We start from the raw sequence: 17,074 nt of genomic DNA on the forward strand, positions 1-17,074 counted from the left end.
TTAATTCAGCTAGTTCAACATGTGGTATGTCCTGTCTTCCTCCCCTCCCTCCCTCCCTCCCTTACTCTTCAATTGTCCCGTTCTGGAGCTTCAATTCGACTGGAATTCGCCATTTATCGTTCCAATTGAGCTTCACGAACATTACACGTCAGCTTATTTGGCGGATTGATTGATTGATTGACTGATTGGCTGATTGGCTGATTGATTGGTGTCTAAAGTGGAATCTTTGGATACTTGAACTATCTCGTTGAGCGAGACCGAAAGTTCATCCTCGAGTGCATGCTCCAAGGTTAGTTCCATTCGTTCCTTCCTCCTCCTCCTCCTCCTCCTCCTCCTCCTCCTCCTCTTATTCTTCTCCATCATATCGTGGTAGCTTCGGATCAGCTGTACTACCAGCTACGACAGCCTTAGCAGACAGCTACACGCTCATTGCTTCTGCTTCTGCTGGTGTTTCTGCTGTTCAGTACTGATAACCGTACCGGTACCGGTTGGCACTGCTGGTGCCCCGCTATTCTGGGCGTGTCAGTACTTACGCACATCCTTGTGTGTTGTTGTTATCCGCCCAATTATTCCAAATACCGTGTCCGTGATTTCTCGGAAAGCATTAACCGGCTGACTGGAACCCCTCACAAATCTTTTTTAAAATAGGTCTGTCGAGACTCGAATACAGAGGTTACGATTCCGCTGGTCTCGTTATCGACGGTGACAAGGAAGGCGAAACCTTCTCCTTCAAGGAAGTCGGCAAGGTCATCAAGCTCCGTGAACTCATCGAGGCGGCCAATCCCGACCCAGAGGCTACTTTTGTCTCCCACGCTGCTATCTCTCACACCCGTTGGGCCACCCACGGAAAGCCTTCCCGTCTCAACTGCCATCCTCATAGGTATTTATTTCTTCCTTTTCCTCTTTAATTTTTATCATAAAAACACACGTAGAATAGAAACAATGGTGGTGTTTCTATGGGTGGATAGTAAGTCAGGTTCTAATGTATGCATGTTTTAAACAAATAGATCCGACCCAAATTTCGAGTTCACCGTCGTCCACAACGGTATCATCACCAACTACAAGGAACTCAAGTCCGTCCTCGAGTCTAAAGGCCTCAAGTTCGAGACCGAAACCGATACCGAATGTATCGCAAAGTTGGCCAAATTCGTCTACGATACAAACCCAGGTATCGACTTCACCACCCTCGCCAAAGCCATTATTAAGGAGCTGGAAGGCGCTTTCGGTCTGTTGATCAAGTCGACCCATTTCCCACACGAGGTCATCGCCGCCAGAAGGGGTTCCCCGCTCGTTATCGGTGTAAAGACAAGCAAGAAGCTTAAGGTCGACTTTGTTGATGTCGAATACTCCGAGCTCGAGGGTGCCGCCCTCTCACCCGAAAAGGCCAGCCACAACCTCGCCGCTAAGAAATCAAACACCCTCCTCGCTCCTCCCGATAAGTCCCTCCTCCACAGGTCGCAATCTCGTGCTTTCCTCAGCGACAATGGCTTGCCCGAACCCGCTGAGTTCTTCCTCAGCTCCGACCCTTCTGCCATCATCGAGCACACCAAGAAGGTCCTCTATCTCGAGGACGATGATATCGCTCACATCCACGAGGGTCAGCTCAACATCCATCGTATGAAGAAGGATGAGGGAACCACCAGTGCCGTTCGAAGCATCCAGACCCTCGAAATGGAGCTTCAGGAGATCATGAAGGGTAAATTCGAGCACTTTATGCAGAAGGAAATCTTCGAGCAGCCAGAGTCCGTCGTCAATACCATGCGTGGTCGTCTGGATCTCGAAAACAAGACAGTGACTCTCGGTGGACTTAGTAGATTTATTTCCACCATCAGACGTTGCCGACGGATTATCTTCATCGCATGCGGTACCTCCTATCACTCTTGCATGGCCGTCCGTGGTATCTTTGAGGAGTTGACAGAAATCCCTATCGCGGTTGAATTGGCGTCCGACTTTTTGGATCGACAGGCCCCCGTGTTCCGAGACGATACCTGTGTGTTCGTTTCGCAGTCCGGTGAGACCGCAGATTCCCTGATGGCTTTGAGGTTCTGCTTGGAGAGAGGCGCCCTCTGCGTTGGTATTGTTAACGTTGTTGGTTCGTCCATCTCTCTGCTCACGCATTGCGGTGTTCACATTAATGCTGGACCGGAGATCGGTGTTGCCTCGACCAAGGCTTACACATCTCAATACGTCGCACTTGTCATGTTTGCGTTGAGCTTGAGCGAGGACCGAGCATCCAAATCGAAGAAACGAGGAGAGATCATGGAAGGTCTCGGCCGAATTTCAGGACAGATAAAGACTCTCCTGGACCAGGACAGTGCTATCAAGGAGATGTGCAAGAGGTTCTTCCAGGGCCAGAAGTCGTTGTTGTTGCTGGGACGTGGTCACCAGTTCGCAACAGCTCTGGAAGGTGCCTTGAAGATCAAGGAGATTTCGTACTTGCATTGCGAGGCGGTTATGTCTGGTGAATTGAAGCACGGTGTTTTGGCGCTCGTTGATGAGAACTTGCCAATCATTATGATTTTGACCAGAGATGACATTTTTGCCAAGTCGTTGAATGCTTACCAGCAGGGTATGGTTCCCCTTCCTAAGTTTTGAGTGATCCGAATGAATGCTAATCAAGTTCTTTTTTTTGAATATAGTTATCGCCCGTGGCGGACGTCCTATTGTGATATGCGCGGAGGGAGACGAAGCCTTTGCTCACGAACAGTGCGAGCGTATCGAGGTCCCCCAGACTGTGGATGTGCTACAGGGTATTTTGAACGTTCTTCCCCTGCAGTTGATTGCCTACTGGCTGGCTGTTCTCGAGGGCCTTAACGTGGACTTCCCCAGAAACTTGGCCAAGTCAGTTACTGTCGAGTAAAAAGAAAATCTTAAAAAAGGTCGAGTGTTATACAGGAAGGGAAATTCGGGGAGGGGTCTTTCTTGGGTGTTCTTTGTGTTTTTTTTTGTTTTTCCGGGTTGTGGAACGGTATATTGATTGCTGCAAGGAAATTTCGGTTATCGTGCGTTTTTTCTTCTTCTTTTTCTTCTTTTTATTATGTGGAGAAATCCCGATTTTTTTTATTATTATCCTGGATTGTAATAATAAAAGAGAAAAAAAACGGATGGGAGGGGATAAGGGAGGGATGTGTATAGCTAGAGCGGGGCGGGCGATATATGTTGGAAGGAAACTCTACCTTGGTTTTCGGTTTCTTAGATGTATCTTGTCTGTCTGTCGGTCTTTCTGTCTGTCTGTCAGCGAGCTTTAGATCGGGGAAGGGTGGAATGGAATGAAACGAATTAGAATCGATTGAACAGAAGAAACAAATTATTCCGTGATGTAGCTTACTTGCTGGGAGTAGTCTGGGAGGTAGCTTAGCTTAGCTATTAAGTGAGATGTGTGGATGGTGTTTGTAGGTTGTGGTTGGAGGCGAGCTGAGGTGTATCAGACGTCTGATGGCTAAGTAAGAAGTGTGCATATGGGCCCACCACCTGTACTGTACACGGCTCGGTAGTCGCAATGATCCTGCAGCGAATGCACTTTGAAACCCTGGCAAATACTGACCTTACTATTCGCCTATGTAAGTAAGTCAGTATACCAAGGTTTTCTAGATGACTCTTTTTTTTTCGGTTTCGTGATTATCGGAAACTAGAGAAAGACCCACTTTTTCGTTAATCCTTGTTACGAGCAAGCCATCTTAACTACCCTGAGCCACCCTATTGAACGATACGATACGGTACATATAACGATAGTTGATTATAATACAATATAATGGGGTAAAGTTATGCATGATGCTTGTTCTTACATGTTTTTCTTTCTTTCGCGGACCAAGGAATAGAAGAAGTAAGGTAATTGTGGCGGACGAATTAGGATCCGGGTGGGTATCATGCATGTGGATGCATATGATATGGCTGGATCCTTTTTGACAGCTCTTGATCTGCCTCCCCCACCTTTTACCCTCGGGACGCAAAAAAAAAAGAAGAAGTGGAAATCGAATCCTACGTAAGTTAATCTTTTTTTTTTTTTTTTTTTTTTTTGGTCTTATGCGCTTTTTTGTATCTTTTCTATTTGATTGGATTGGATTGGATTTTGGAGTCGGCAATATAATGGAGGGGAGGAGGGGGGACTGCGGATGCGTGTCTTGCTGACAGGATTTCTTGGATTTCTTTTTTTGCAATTGCCCCTCTTCTTTAATAGTGAATGAGTGAATGGTATAAAAGGGAATCTTTCTGTTGTCTCTTTCTTTTAATTCCTTTGAAGTTGTAGTTTTGCCTTACAGGAGATATTTAGATAGATGGATGGGTATGTCCTAGATTAGGGATATCTATATCTACATATCATCAGTTTATATCCTTCCTGATTTCATTTTATATCATTTTCATATATACTATACGAAATAATCCCTACGGACGGTATAATAAGTAGTAGTACTACTACGTAGTAGCTATGTCGACGAGTACAGCTACAAACGAGGCTGCGGGTTTAGAGCTAGAAATAGCGACGGTTTCGAACATGGCGGTAGATAACAACGATGGCGATCATGACGACGAGGCTGTTATATCTACATCTACATCTACATCTATACCTACACCTACACCCACACCTATAACTTCGGACGAGACGATACTTATACCCCCAGCTATACCTACGATTCAGAATGATAGTGTGGTAGATATGGATACTACTACTACTACAACTACTACTGCTGCTGCTGATGGTGGTGATGATGGTGATGGGGGTGTGGAGGATGGTATACCCTCTTCCGGCTCGAGTTCGAGTTCGAGTTCGAATGTTCCTGCGGATTGGGTCATTGTATCTTCTGGATCATCTTCTGCTTCTTCGGTTACGAATGAGCTAGAAGATGTTAGTTTAGAACGAAGAATTGGTGGTGAAGACGGTGAGAGAATAGATTCGGCAAGTTCGGTTGTTTTTGTGGATGGTAGTATTGAGGTACCGTCGATACCTTCTACTGCGTCTGTAGACGATACAGAGCAGGAGGCTACACCGTTGATTATAGATGAAGGGGTACCTCCGTCTGATATTCAAACTGGTACCCTAGATGAAGATGTTCCTTTATCTTCATCTTCTTCATCGAGAATAGAAGGTGCGATACTGGAAACCGATACACCGGAGTCGAGCGAGCCTTCTACGCCTACTATGAGGGAGATTACGGTGTTAGAAGGGGAGGCTATGGTGGTACCTGTTGCGAACGAAGAGGTAGCTGAACGAGAGGAAGTTCCTGCTCCTGCTGTTGCTGCTGTGGAAGAAGTAGCTGTGGTTGAAGAGATTCAAGGTGTATTACCAGATGTATTACCGGCTGCAGAAGAGAATGTGGTGGTGAATAATACTGAAGATGGTGTGGAAGCTGTTGTTGCAGAAGAAGCAGCTGGAGTAGAAGTGCCAGTGGAGCCAGTGGAGCCAGCGGTGGAGGGGAATGAAGCTGAAGCTGCAGCTGGAGAGGAAGTCCCACCACCAGGAGACCCAGCAGTGGACCCCGTAGACCCAGCAGGACAACCAGAACAAGCAGAACAAACCGAAGCAACCGACCCCCCCACCGAAGAAACAACGGCCCCCGCAGAACCCGAGCCAGAGCCAGAACCACCATGGGTATACGACCCCACACAGCCCACCACCATCCTAGCCATCCCTCCCGAAATCATCTTACACGTCTTCAACTTCCTGCCCCTCTACAACATGAAAGAATTCTCACTATGTTCCAAACGATGTCGTTCACTCGCCATCCGTCGGATCTTCAAACACGTTAATATCTCCTCTGATGCTTTAAAGGCGTTTCAAAAGGGTGGAGAGCTACATTATATCGCCGATGCGGTGTTTGGGATTGTGATTCGGACGAGGTATATTGGGCTTGCTAATGAATTGTGTACGTTTATGAAGGAGTGTATGTATACCTCTGAAAAAGACGGGGGGAAAGAAGAAGAGGGAGAAACTGGATTGGGAGTTTTCAGTGCTGTTCGAAGGATAAAAGTCAGTTATGGACAGATACGCTACGACAGAATGAGTGCCCTCGTCAACACCGGCCCTCTGGACTCCCTCAGCGCCCTGGACGCTCAATTCATCAAAGCCATGTTCTTATCCCTCCGAAAAGTCAAATTCTGGAAGAAAATCCGCTGGGTCGACTTCGTTGTAAAACTCTGGGAAGACCGTCACGGAATATTCGACGAACCGGTCGAAGAAGGGAACGAAGTAAAACCAGAAGATAAACCAGGATATCTCACAGACGAAAATGCAAATTTTCTAGAAAGCGTCTTGGATTCGGGAGTAGACGACTTTGATGATGGAAAGGATATGGTGGCTATCGCACCGGCGTTGAAGGATGTTAGGTTGATTAATTTCAAACCTAGGAGGAGGGTTGCTTATAGGAGGAAAGTGGATATATTCGAGGTTTTGGCTTGTATGGGTGGGAAACCTGAAAAGGTGGTTTTGGAGTATATATCTGCTGGGGAATCGATCGATCTTGTCCCGGGGAGTAGGATCGATGAGGTTAGAGTTCAGAGAGGGGTGGAGGAGATATGGGTTAATATGGCTTCTTTCGATGTCCCCGGGTTTATGGATGAGATCGCGAGGAGGTTTGTGGATTTGAAGTCATTGATGCTGATTGTTACTACGGCTGGTGGTGAGGGGTATTTACTACCTGCTAAAGGTGTATCGGGGCCATGGAGAAGAGGGGTACTTGAAAAGATGGAAAAGATTAAGGGGTTAAAGACTTTTATGGTACCCGTGAGAGTGGGACAGGAAGGGGAGAATATAAATCACGGCAGGAGGAAGGAGCTTGGTGAAGTTCCTAAGGATACTATAGAGAGACTGGCAGAGTTGGTGATCTATTGGATTGAGAATGGAGCTGACGACTTGGAGAAAGTTATTTTCGAGAGGAAAGAACTGGAAGATGAAGTTGATTCTGCGGTAGGGCCCGGGTGGATTTGTAACGTGCGGTGGGAGAATAAGAGACCCAAGTTGGAGTGGACGGTTGAGAATCTCTCGGTTGCGGTGTCTTGAGTATATTACCTTTAAATTTGATTTATATGTATTTTGTATCCATCACAGCGTCTGATTTTATACTTAGCTCTATTTTGTATTTGCATTGCCTGCGTGTATGTCATTATGTTTTTCATACAAAGTTGAATTGCTATACATAACAAGACTCGTTTGATAAAGGGGTCGTGCGGATTGGCTTCGTGATAGATATTTTAAAATCAACGGCTTATATACTTAATTAACGGACCGATAGCCCGAACCTACGTACGTACTAAGTAGGTACTTACCTCCTAGTAGTTAATTAGATGTGTAGAAAGATAGATAGATAGTCTGTAAATCCTTGAATTGAAATCAATACTAAAACTTAATTAAATATAAATCACCAGGCTAAATAGGCCTGTAAATAAGTATTATATCCCCAATTGATCTGAGTTTATATACATATGGTAAATAAGTATAAATACTTGACTCCCCCCACAGGCCTATCCTATTTCCCTCCCATGAACATCTTCCTCTACATACATAAATTTATAAAGTATGTCCCCAACGACCATTTAATATTTCTCAGCCGTTCTTGTTTACTCTCATCCAGGATCCCAAACTGAAACGGTTTTATCCTCGCAAAGCACCATAGGATACCCTCCTACATATTATATATTTCTCTCTTGAAGTAGGAAAAGGAATTCCCTCCCAAACTACCGGGTGGCCCCACAAACAGAACCGATTATTATATACATAGATTTATTTTTTCCTTCGTCGCCGTCTTCATCTTCATTTGGCTCTCCCTCCTCATATTCCTCCGCCGAACTCATCGTTGTTGAGTTATTCTCGCTCGCATAGCTGCTCATCCGCGATATCTTGGGCTTTTGGATGATTGTAAGTAGTATAGTATACATCTTTTGGTGAATTCTTCACACTATCTGTAAAGTGACCCAGGCTAACTATTTAGTATTATAGGAAGAAAAAGAAGTCCGCGATCAGATTTCAACATCTAACATGGTGGTTCCCACGAGTAAGTCGCCAGTTGGGTTTGCCAGCCTCAGTGTGCGGTGCCTTTAGGATCTCCTTTGACTGGTCGTGCCGCGGTGGGCCACCAGATCAAGTGTATATTTGGTAATGGTTGTAAGTTATGAGGCGATTGGATTGGATCGATTAACTATAATATGATTATTGGATGCTAATTTTGTTCTCGTGGTAATCTTAGGTGGGCTTCCTTATTTCCGCGAAGAAATCGGTAAAATAGTCGCGAGGACAAGGGTGTATACCTCGTCACTGCTCGTCAGGTGAAGAAGAGCGAAGTCGAGTATAGCAGGACTAATGAAAGAAATTTCGACGAAGGTCTAAGCGGTGGATGGTAGTTTTGCTAGATTGAGACTGGATGAACAGCTGGTAACGTTTCGTGATCACTATGTATATATCTCGGATTTATAGAAGTGCGTTTTTATTTAATTCGCAATACGCTTAATTATAAGGTAGAAATACATAGGACTTGGATCCAAGAATGTATACGTATGTAGAAAGGAGCGATGTAACCTTGATCTCAAAACCTACAGCCTCGTTAGCCTCGGATCCAGGTGCTTTGAGGCAGGGGCTCCAGTCTCGTCTACTATTTTTCAGTACTTCCAAGTATACGTACCTCCAGCTGAATATACCTAGCCTCGAATCCAGAACATACGTATAACTACAGCTTAAGTACATACCAATATACGCGGTATGCAAGCACATATACATATAACTAGTTCTGAGTTGTACGTTGTAAAATGGTTCGCTTTTGTCCCTTGGAACGTTGGCTTCGCACAGTGCGAGATCTTTCCTCGAAATTATTCAACTTTAGGCACGCCTAGGCCTCCGAGTCGTTCGCTCTTAGATTGGTTTAGGTACCTCAGGTATTCAGGTTTGCTGTTTAACTAGGTACCCACTCGTTCAACTCTAGTGAATTTGCCCCGCGTCGTATAAATAGGTGCATGTCGATGACCTCGAGGCTTCTGTTCGTTGGTCTCGTAACCAGACTGTGATCTGGTCGGTTTATCTTACGTCATATCCTCCATACCACTCTTTTCCGCGATTTCTATTTTTTTCTATAAAATTATTAGTTGGCTGATAGCTAAGAAGTTAGCTAGTCATTCAAGATGTCGACACAATCGGCCTTCGGTTCCATACCATCCGAACTCTTCATTGCTATTATTTCATATCTATCAGTCAAAGACATTGGGAGTCTCTCCTTGGCCTCAAAGCCCTTCCGTCGTCTCACCATTGTCCAGCTTTTCCGCAATATAAAACTCAATCCAGAATCGATCCTAGCTTTTCAAAGCGGTGGTAGGCTCAGCAATATTGGGAGTCGAGTCGAACAGCTCGTCTTGGATACTGCGAATAGTGGCGTCAGGGGTCCTAATGATATCTGCACATTCACCCGCTCCTGTATCGAAAACACCGATCTTGATGCTGCATTCCCCAATGTTAAGGGTATCAAGCTTGTGTTCTCGCCGGAGATGAGTTCGCCATCTGGAAGTTTTCTAATGGATCAACGGATATTACGGTCTACGTTGCTTGGATTCTCGAAGTTTTCGTTTTATGAGAAGCTTAGGAGTTTAGTTTTTGAAGTGGATACGTTTGGCGGGGGCGCTTTGGATTCGAATATTCGCTTTGATGCGAATAATTACTATCGATTATCACCGGAAAACTGGGGGTTTGTGGGTACCCTTGGTTGGGGATTTGATGACGAATATAGTTATGATTTACCGGATGCGTGGAGGGATATAGATGGTAACGCGGCGAAATTATTTCCAATTTCCTTGAAAGAGTTGGGGTTGGTTACTCCTTTCAGGCCACGATATTGTAATTTTATCGCCGATGCGATAGGACCTGGGATTCTTCGCGCTATTATCCCTATATCGAAGAATTTGGAGAAATTGGAGGTTTTGGCGATACCGCCGTTTATTCTGTTCTCTCTGGCTGCACCTGTGGCTCCGATTTTTCCGGAGAGTGAGGATGTTGTTTATGAGAATGTTAGGGAGTTTAGATTGGGGATTGATACGGAGAGATATCATGAAAGACTTGAGGAGGCGGTTAGGAGGGTTCCTAATGTTGAGAAGTTTGAGTTGGTATGTTCGACTGCTATTGGGTTTCATATTTCGGCGAGGAGGGATCAGCCTTCCATACGGTTTGCGCAAATGGCGGTATTGTCTAAATTAAAGAAGGTAAGCATCGAAGCACCGATGAGGGATGAAATTGAAAACCTCGAAACGGTGGCGAGAAGAGGACCGAGAAATGAGTCTCTTCCCGCGGGGAAATTGACTATTTCGGCGGTGATAGAGGCGGTTACGTTTTGGTTGAGGTCTGGGATGGATAGATTGGAGACCGTGGAGTTTAGACTTTATTTTATACCGAAGAATCGGTTGAATGATATCCTTGAGATGTTGGAGTTATGGTGTGATGTTTTGAGGGATGAAAGGGGGAATTGGAGACTAGAGTGGAGGAGTTTGAGGAGGAATTTTGAGAATGGGAAGGTTGAGAAAGGGAGGTTTGGGAGTGGGATGGGGTTTGATAGAGAGGTTTATTTGGAGACCGGGGAGAGTTAAGTATATCTACTTCTATATCTTGGTTTATAGTCATTCAATATCCGTATATAACAATTGATGTTAAAGCTAGTATATATTTTATATTCTACGGATTATACCACTTTCTAGTCTCGAGACTACTAGCCGCTAGCTATGATATTACCTAACATAACGGATCGTTAGTCTGTGATAATCTTATGTATGATACCAAACTCAATGTATCGATATAGTTCTATACTGAAGGAATTCTTCCGGGTCCCCTTGTCGGATTCAAAATCATACTTATGATAGATTGTACTCGAAGTTTTTTAAAAAGGGAAATATAGTTCCCAGAACCAAAAAGAACCAGGTAATACTATGATGTCATTAGAATCTAACAAAAATTCAAATCGCATGTATATAGAAACAGATGTAGATACTAGATAAAGAATGTAACGATCTAGCTATTGGTCTTCCTGCCTACTTTCCTACTTACCTCCTATACCTAACTTTTTTTCTGTTTATCTACCTTCTTGTTTCCATACTAGCTGAAATAGTTGGATTAGTACTAATAATTCTGAAGTTAGTAAATAAATAAGAAGTAGTTTGGTGATTATTCTAAAACATTGATAGAAATTTAGTAAATTACTGACTGGAACCCACAATTCAGATGACAGCTTAATATTTATCAAGTAACTCATGGTGCTTTTAGTAAATTTTGATATAAAGGGGTCCTTAGATTCAATAAGGGGGACCCCGAAATCCGTAGAGTTATCTATACTACGTATTAATCGCCTTTTTGGCGATATCGATATATATATCTTGGTCGAGGACCAATTGTTCGAGGGATAATTAAAAACTTTGTAATCACGATAGCTGGCTCATGACTTTCTATATCAATATAATGAATTTTATTATAATCCAATAGATGATTTAAGCGTTTTAAATATTTTCGTATCGTGAGGTGTCTTAAATTTAAAACTGACTAGCTGAATGATTCAGGTGCTACGCGTGCGAGAGGCCCCGAAGTGCGTTGCGTGCCGTCGTATTTTAGCACGCGTTCGGGCTTATCTTTCTTGTGTTACATTGCATTACGTCGTCGATGTGATGACAATCTACTCTCAGATCCTTCTCTCCTTCTTAGTCTTCCGATCTCTCCCAATTGATACCGTTTCTCCCGTATGCGTTTGATCCCCAGATTCCACTCTGCTAAGCGAAGACATCGTTCATAAGTTTGGTTTTTACTCAAATACCCGCAGGTAGGGTTATAAACGCTCTGATCGTTGATGACGTCGATGTACTTCTCGGTGTTTATCGCTGACCCTGGTTCTCCATATAAGTATAAGTCTTAGACTTACAACTTGATTTTATTCTTTGGAACTCCCACTGTTCATTGCTATTGAGATTATACTTCAATGTCGACGACGAATTCCACTTCCCCGCCCGACTCTCCACTGCAACAACTAACGCTGGATGACTTGGATATACCCTCCACCGAAGCCGAGACCGAGGCTGAGGCTAGTGGATCAGATGTGGTCAATAGTATCGAGTCTATTCCTTTAGAGCTCCGTCTCTCGATATTATCATATCTCAATATCAAAGAAATCAAACAGTTCTCACTGTGCTCAAGAGTTTGTCGCATAGCCAGCCTTCCGATCCTCTACCGCCGTCTTAATCTAGCATATGTGTACAACTCAGCAATAGACCGTGGTATCACGCCCACAACCCGTCTGGATCAAATACAAGCGGCGTTCTTGGACCCGGACGGTAGTTTGCATAACCTCCAGGATATTGTTCGTCACGTAACCATTGATACGGAGAACCTATCCGGTTACAACAACATTATTGCATATTACCGTGGTTGGGTATCACTTCTTCCGTTGTTCCCGGCTCTCAATAGTATCAAAATACGCTACTACAGTCCCTCGGCTAGCGCGTATTCTCCGAGTTTGTATGAGTTTGATACGCGATTGTTTAATGGTACTTTTTCAAGACTCATGGAAACATGTACGGCTTATCGCACTCTCAAATTTTTACATGTCAAAACGTCGGAATATCGCTTCTCGGACCCGGCGTTGTCTTCGAGGCCGAAGAAGATCGAACCTTTATCGGACGAAGATGAAGTATTTATGGGTCTCAACCCCGGGGAAAGTGCTCTGAAATATGCAACACCAGACACGATTCCATGCCCGGAGGCGCTTGAGGAGGTATACTTCGATATCGATTTTCGATCAAAACCACGCGGCGATGTTATCGACCCAATGCTGTTTACGAGGTCTTCAGCGAATACGTTGAGAACGTTGGGGGTTTGGTTAGATTTGCATAAAGATCGTAATAGAAATTTACCACTCTTTCCAGAGGGGATAGATCTGACGCGGATCACGGATTTGGGTTTGTGTCTGGACTTTTTGAACGTCGCTACGTATCTCACTAAAGTGGGAACGAGGATTCCTAATGTGGTGAGCTTGAGTTTGTATGTCGATCAGGGATCTGTAGGTGGATTCTGGGAGGAAGAAGCTATAAAGGCTTATGGAAGGATCGTGAGTGCCTGGTTGAGGACTTTGAAAAGGATGAGAGTTCCTTGGTTCACCGCAAGTGGAGATTATGAGGGCGAGGATGGGAGGACAGAGAGGGTTAAATCATGGTTCGAGACGAATGAACTTTCGAAACTTGAGAGGGTGGTTTTGGTCAAAGACACTCCTGAAGAATGGTTTGAAGCACAAGATTGTTTGATTACTAGGGTGGAACAGGCGAGGGAGTTTAAATGGTCTGAGGTTTACTTGGCAGAGAGACTACCGCTTGATGGATTGTAGTTTGGTAAGAAGAATCTAAAAAAGGGATTTGCTGGTCGAGTCTAGAATACTTACAGACAACGGCTTCAAATATGGACAGCCTTGGAATTTTGTATGTAGGATCCCTTTCCTGATGCTCGGAAAAACGAGCCCTTTCGGCTCGGAAAGCTACCCATGTAGGCTAGCAGGGATGCGGGGTCTTGGAGCTCCAAGCGATTCGCTGTCTGATGCAGCAATATACCGAGACATACTACACATAGAACAGGATTCCAAGGCAATGTAACTAATGTCAGCGCGGGGCATGCAGGCTAGGCATAGTAGCTCCACCGACGTAGCCTGGTCCCTCAGATCTACTACTATATAAAATCCCATGCATGATTTATTTTCTCTTATATATACCTGGGTTTTGTTTCTACGCTTCAACCCCTGAATATTCTAACGAATTTTCGCAAGATGTCTTCGAATTCGATCACCTTTGTTGACCTGATCCCCTCAGAGCTCATCTTCCAAATACTCTCAGAATTATCTTCTAAGGATCTAAAGAACTTTTCATTATCTTCTAAATCCTTCCGCGCCAAATCACTTCCAATACTTTTCCGCTATCTAAGGTTGACGCTCGACCATACCGAACTTACTACCGCATTCTCAGCTTTTAAAGATGGGGGAAGTCTGGCGAATGTTCGGTTAGATGTCAGGCAGTTAACGCTCTTTCCAGCCACTGATAACACGAATGCCATTATTAGCAGTTATCAAGTATTCACAACATGGGCGCATCTTTTCAACTCTCTAAGGAATCTACATCTCGAAATCACCGCCTCTCCCTCCTTCGTGCAGCTTTATCGAGACTTTTACCGGCGGATTGTCTATATAATTTTCCGCTCCCTGGAAAAAGATAGTTTAGCGTATTATACGATAAAAGAAGTCTCTCTAAAAATCCGAACATTACCATCCGGAACAGCTTTACATCTAGCGAATCTTAACAAGGATTTATTACACAAAGAGAACAGGGAATTCCTCGAACACCCTGCCTTTCGCGATCCATTTCCTATTACACCGTTGACGGGGGTATATTTCCCGCCTAATCTCGAGACGCTATATTTCGAATATTCACCGATTGAAATACTTCCCACGCCATTATACCCTTTATCGAGTGTCTTAACTGCGAAGGATACACTTAAGACTGTTCACTTGAATATTGTCCAGCTAGACGGAAACCGCATGATTGATGAATACTCATTCCCTGATGCAGAGTTTCCTAATGTCAAAACACTGGGCATACACCCACACTTCCTATACGACGGTGCAAAGCTATTCTTTCCATTAGTAAAATCATTCCCAAACGTCGAAAATCTGATGATATATATCGACGGGCGAATGTCTTCCGGGAATCGTCTGATACACGCTGAACCATATAATTCGGTCTCCTTGTTTCCGAAGTTAAAGTATCTTAGGACCTTTTGGTCTGAACAGTATGATTTTGTGGATGAAGCGCAGTTTATGTCGCCGTGGCAGCTGGAGACTGATGCGGTAGTGAAAGGATGGGCGACGAATGCGAGGATGTTGGAGGAGGTGGTTTTTGCGAGGACTGTAGAATATTGGAGGCGTGACGGTACGGATAGGCTGGAGGCTATTAAAGTGACGGTTAAATGGGTGGATGGAGCTGGAGGGCCTGAGGTTAGGTGTTATTGGTCTGATGAGTATAAAACGGAAAGGCTTTGTTTTGATATGGACTAGATTTCATTAGTCGACGATTGCTTTAAATTGCAATTTAAGTATATACATTGATATATAGGTACTTAAGTAGATATATACAGACAAAAGAGTTTTATAGTTAAGTGCTATTTTCATGAGCCATTCCTGTTCCTAGATATCGATCTTAATATATTAGGTTAATATAAACCTGGAATCTTAGGTCCTCCTGGCAATAGTGTTCCAAATATATTTTTCGGATCGTAGTTCCTCTTGACAGATTGTAGTCTTCGAATACTCTCTGCCCCATAGCCCTCCATAAGACCTTGCTTAGGACCCGCATAATTCAGGTACTCAAATTTCGACAACTTGCCAGCATCCTTCGCTGCCTTTTCAAACTGCATGATAACCTTCGTAACAAACTGCGCGATAACTTCATCATCCTTCGCTGATGCCCAATGTGGCTGGACCCATAGGATAATAACCGGCTCAGTAAGACCCATTGAATTCCCACCCTTTGCGTTTCCAGCTGCGATCCACTTCTTTCCAATAGGTTGGAAAAGAAGATCTGTTGTAAACCCTTCGATGTATTTATACTGTTCCGCTGTTTGAATCAATATTCTGTGAAACTGTTTTAGTAATTGAGCATCAGGGATAATTGATATCGTCTGTCTAATAGTACGGATTCCAGGATGTTGGATTTGTGTTAAATCATGTCCATGGCTTCCCATAGTCTGATTTCGTCCCAGTATCTGGACTAGAGAAGAAGGAATCTTCTTATCCATAAATGGGGCCAATGCATTTGGTGGATTGGGTACATCCATGATGTCTGTATAAATCAGGCTTAATGCATCCTTTACAGAGATGGCTCCATTCTTGACTGTTAACCAAGAAATGAATAGAACTTGACTTTTTGGATCCTCTCCTTTGACGCAATATTGATAAGCTGCATTGATTAATGTATCGTAAGAGGATGCAGGGAACTCGACGTATGCGCCAGTAGCGAGTTTCGACTCCACAGTGTCAAGTGTAAATCCAGTCACGACACCAAAATTCGACGAACCGCCTTTAAGTGCCCTGAACAGATCCTTATTCTCATACTTGTTCGCTTTCAAAACCCTCCCATCTGCCACCACGATTTCAAATTCTCGAACGTTGTCAACAGCCCATCCGTATTGATCTGCCAAAAAGCTGATACCTCCGTTAACCAGGAACCCTCCAACTCCAACATCGGAGTTTTGAGCGCCGACGACGGTTCGACCGTAGGGTTCTACTGTATTATAGACTTTTCGCCATCGGTTTCCGGATCCTACGAATACGGATTGGGAAGATGGGTTGTAGATGACTTTGTTTAGGTTACTGAGGGAAAGGAGGATTCCGTTATTTATGGAAGCCCAGCCGGCATTGTAGTGGTGCCCGCCGCTGCGAATTGCGAATTTGCAGGAGCGGCGGGTGAAGAGTTTGATTGCGCGGGAGATGTCCGAGGTGTCGGATGGGGTGAAGATGCAGGAGGGACTTTGTTGGGATGTTGGGGCTGGCGGGTTATAATAATAGAGTGTTAGCTGTGTATTTAATTATAAATATATACCTAGGTAATTATTGGAAAACGTACCGAAGTAAGTGTTTAGTACTCCGTATTCTGAGGTCTGCGGGTATAGCACTTTTTCTCCTCCTCGGAATTCAGAATTCAACAGATGACACTAGATGCAAGAGTTAATACAGAATGCGAATAGGTGGTATTCAATAAGAAGGAAATCAAAAAGGTCACTTACGCATCTAGAAGAAGTTGGCAATGGTGTACCGGACGCTTGAAGGACCAGCGAAGACCCTAACAAGATGGATAAGATTGAGAGCGCCATAATTGCGATTCAACGTCAGAAGCTCAATAAAGATACAATATCATTATTAAACTCGACTTTCTGCGGACGTAGCAGCCACATTATATATACTCCTGCTCCGCGGCCGGGGTCATAGAATAAGGCAGCATCGTCTTTGAATGGACCCCCCCCTTGGGATACACCATAAATACGCGTTGGCCTGTAAAACCCCCCCTTGCTTGAAAATCCAACGCAGGGAAGGCAGTT

General features: G+C 44.2%; 6 protein-coding genes across 6 annotated transcripts; 5 read left to right on the forward strand and 1 right to left on the reverse strand.

Moving 5' to 3' along the window:
* Positions 1-19: 19 nt before the first annotated feature.
* On the forward strand, positions 20-2,860 carry AOL_s00076g99 (uncharacterized protein; the record flags this gene model as incomplete). The annotated part of the gene is made up of 5 exons (XM_011122652.1): positions 20-24; positions 219-289; positions 649-880; positions 1,008-2,569; positions 2,640-2,860. 5 exons carry the CDS (start codon positions 20-22, stop codon positions 2,858-2,860), a joined length of 2,091 nt encoding a protein of 696 aa, XP_011120954.1.
* Positions 2,861-4,426: 1,566 nt separating this feature from the next.
* AOL_s00076g100 (uncharacterized protein) lies at positions 4,427-6,994 on the forward strand (the record flags this gene model as incomplete). Its single annotated transcript, XM_011122653.1, has 1 exon — positions 4,427-6,994. The coding sequence occupies one exon, from the start codon at positions 4,427-4,429 to the stop codon at positions 6,992-6,994; it is 2,568 nt and encodes an 855-aa protein (XP_011120955.1).
* A 2,108-nt stretch (positions 6,995-9,102) lies between these two features.
* AOL_s00076g101 (uncharacterized protein) lies at positions 9,103-10,551 on the forward strand (the record flags this gene model as incomplete). The annotated part of the gene is made up of 1 exon (XM_011122654.1): positions 9,103-10,551. The coding sequence occupies one exon, from the start codon at positions 9,103-9,105 to the stop codon at positions 10,549-10,551; it is 1,449 nt and encodes a 482-aa protein (XP_011120956.1).
* A 1,373-nt stretch (positions 10,552-11,924) lies between these two features.
* On the forward strand, positions 11,925-13,322 carry AOL_s00076g102 (uncharacterized protein; the record flags this gene model as incomplete). The annotated part of the gene is made up of 1 exon (XM_011122655.1): positions 11,925-13,322. One exon carries the CDS (start codon positions 11,925-11,927, stop codon positions 13,320-13,322), a length of 1,398 nt encoding a protein of 465 aa, XP_011120957.1.
* A 432-nt stretch (positions 13,323-13,754) lies between these two features.
* On the forward strand, positions 13,755-15,105 carry AOL_s00076g103 (uncharacterized protein; the record flags this gene model as incomplete). Its single annotated transcript, XM_011122656.1, has 2 exons — positions 13,755-14,975; positions 15,094-15,105. 2 exons carry the CDS (start codon positions 13,755-13,757, stop codon positions 15,103-15,105), a joined length of 1,233 nt encoding a protein of 410 aa, XP_011120958.1.
* Positions 15,106-15,190: 85 nt separating this feature from the next.
* On the reverse strand, positions 15,191-16,849 carry AOL_s00076g104 (uncharacterized protein; the record flags this gene model as incomplete). The annotated part of the gene is made up of 3 exons (XM_011122657.1): positions 15,191-16,524; positions 16,603-16,690; positions 16,763-16,849. 3 exons carry the CDS (start codon positions 16,847-16,849, stop codon positions 15,191-15,193), a joined length of 1,509 nt encoding a protein of 502 aa, XP_011120959.1.
* Between the last annotated feature and the right edge of the window lie 225 nt (positions 16,850-17,074).

The sequence above is a fragment of the Orbilia oligospora genome (genome assembly GCF_000225545.1).
Source record: "Orbilia oligospora ATCC 24927 unplaced genomic scaffold scaffold00076, whole genome shotgun sequence".
Lineage (NCBI taxonomy): Eukaryota > Fungi > Ascomycota > Orbiliomycetes > Orbiliales > Orbiliaceae > Orbilia > Orbilia oligospora.